Here is a 2,807-nt window from a genome sequence, read left to right as displayed (position 1 = left end):
ATACGGATCAAATTGACATTAATTTTTCAGCGCTCAATATCACAGCGTAGAAGAATGCGAGATAAAATGAAGAAGAAAAAAAACGGGGGAAAAAGTACTCAAAATGAAATATTGTTTTCATTTGGGGATGGTGAAGGGGAGGGTGGTTCTGATAGAACCTAGGTTACGTGACAGGCTAGGCTTGTAGATACCAATGATTAACAGCGTTCCAAATCGGTTCGTTTAGCTAATATTGAAAGATTGATACGGCGTGCAAATTGAAATGGAATTCTAATTACTGCTCAACTCGACTCGTTCGAATTTCATTATTTATTTCTCTCTTTTATTCCCGCTCTTTCTTTCTCTTTTTTTATGGTTAATTGAGCTTCAGTTCAATGGAATGCAATGGAATGGCTGGAATACGGTTCCAATAATGGCAACTCATTTGCGCGGAGTGAATATCTCAGGAATAAATAAATAAATATTAGGGAAAGCCATAGCTTGTGTGTGGGAAAATACGATGTCGATCTTATTACGTGTGTCGCGCTTTGATGGAGATAAAATAAGGGAGGACGGAGGGTGGCTAAATGGCTAGGGGGTGTAGAAGATGAAGGGATCTTTCCTTTTGCATCGCTTCACAACACACGTCGTTGAGTTTTACATCTGATCTCGGATCAAGTCTTTAAATTTACTTAAATCTTAACTGTCAATCCTATTTTATTTCTATTTAGTATACATCATGAAAAGTACACAAATAATGTTGAAAAAAGTTATAAAAAAAACACATATTTTGAAACTAATACTAATTTTATAGAATTAATTAATGTAGAATCTACATTAAACGAAAATCGTGTTGTAAAAGTATTGTATTATAGGATGATAAATAGACTTTATCTAATTTAAGCGCCAATTAAAGATTAAGAATAAAAATACGCTGAGTAATATTTCTGCTAGTAAATCCTGAGTGTAATTGTGAGTTAATTTAGTGTATTATATGATTATGCATCGCGTTATAAGAGTATTATTGGTTGTAATTTAGTAAGCTTGGAATCGTGTTGTAAAAGTATTTTATTATCAGATATATATATATAGCTTTATATGTTTTGTAAACTATCAATGGTGTTAAATAGAAGATGGTTTTGTTGAAATTTGTCATGCAGCTGACAATTTAGATAAATATAGCCGTCGGTAGTCCGTGACATCAGCTGTTTCCGTTTCGTATCTTCCGTGCATTTGGGATTGCCGGTTATGTATTTTAAATGAGATCATTGGGGATTCCGTGTTGCGGTCCTTGGATTCTAATTCGCATGTTCCACTTTGTTCCAGGGTACAATACCTATACTTACAACGAGAGCGCCCACACCGAACGTGTCCCAGATGAGATTCTGTCTGTCAGATACGAAGATGGGAAGTGGTCGAAACCGTACTACGACTGCGGCGGTGGAAACATCTGGATGCTCACATATACCGTTCCCTTTTTCGGATACAACAACAACACCTACTTCTTCAAGTAAGTCTTTCATACATTTATTTCCATCTCTCCCTTTCGCACTACCCCCATGCATCATTACGATTACCATATTCGCATCATTGGTTCCGCCAATCATTGCCAGCGCTTCTCTCAAAGGCTCCTTTCACTCACTTTGCTCTTACTCTCTTTTACCTTTCATATAAACATCAAACTAAACAGGTAGAAATACGAAATATATATATATATATACATATATACCTACGCTCTTACGTGTATGCATATTTTTTTTTGTACCTGTGCCCTTTTGTCCCTTGTGTGCTCTCATTTTTATTCAGACTCGCAATGCGGACGCTCTCCAACTATTACCACTTTTCTACAATTAACTTCATTCATTAATATTTTATCATAAAAATTACATTATTATGTAATTATTTAATTAAAACAATATCAAAAAAACATATAACAATTGCTTAATCAAATTTTTATTTTTTGGTATAGTTATATAATAGGCTTCTTCGTTTACAGGATGAAATTGCATTGCAAAATTCTCTATATTTCAGAATGTCTAGTCTACATTGGCGCCTATTCCGGAGCTTGTTAAGGCGTCAGCCAGAGTGTAACTAATTCATTTATATGCCCGAATATACACGCGTGATTAAACCGCCCCCGTCGCTACACAAGTCTTCTTACGTAATGCAGCATGTCGCGCGCTCCAAAATAAACGCCCTTGTAGTTTGGTTCTCTTCTTCGCCCTCTCAAAAGTAAATTTAAAAAAAGCAGTAATTAAACGCTTTCACCCAGTGAAACTGTAACCGGAGGTGGTGAAAATCGTTCTGATTAAATTCACATCACAACAGAAACACCCCAGTATTTGTAGCGTAAACCCTTACATTTTTTTTATTTGTCGAATCGTGTTTTTTCCCATCATGTTTGTTGCCCTTTCCCGAATGCAAATGCCGCCTTTGCATCTATTAAACATGAGTATCCAGCGCAGGAAATGAATGTCCAATTAAAGAAATATAAATTAACGCAATGAAAATGTACAGCTCGTGCAAAAAATGCATATAGGATAGGTTCTTTATTAATCGACGGTGAATGGACTTATTTATTGAAATTACATTTTAACGGTTCGTACCATGTTTATATATATATATATAAGTTTTAGTTTCATTTTTTTTCTGCGTTTCGTGCATTCGGCATGGAAATTAGGCACGAAATTTTCTATAAAAATATGTATATTTGTACACGTATACCAAACACATTAACGTTTCCATCACGTGCATATGTTTATTTCGAGTCGTGGGGTCCACTCAAATGGTCCTGATAATACCCAGATAGCGGATCGCAGCTCAAGGGG

At 35.6% G+C, this 2,807-nt stretch overlaps 1 protein-coding gene across 1 annotated transcript in view; it reads left to right on the top strand.

The window, feature by feature from the left end:
• Positions 1-1,305: 1,305 nt before the first annotated feature.
• The window catches only part of LOC108564833 (probable G-protein coupled receptor 158), a gene marked incomplete at its 5' end in the record, with an annotated part of 19,229 nt that continues 17,727 nt past the window's right edge, over positions 1,306-2,807 (top strand). The window contains one exon of the mRNA XM_017923990.1: positions 1,306-1,489. Coding sequence (XP_017779479.1) covers positions 1,306-1,489 — 184 coding nt within the window. The remainder of the gene's footprint in view (positions 1,490-2,807) is intronic.

The sequence above is a fragment of the Nicrophorus vespilloides genome, unplaced genomic scaffold (assembly GCF_001412225.1).
Source record: "Nicrophorus vespilloides isolate i.1.1-1 unplaced genomic scaffold, Nicve_v1.0, whole genome shotgun sequence".
Lineage (NCBI taxonomy): Eukaryota > Metazoa > Arthropoda > Insecta > Coleoptera > Silphidae > Nicrophorus > Nicrophorus vespilloides.
Note: the sequence above shows the minus strand (reverse complement) of the source record. Positions and strands in the feature narration are given on the sequence as shown.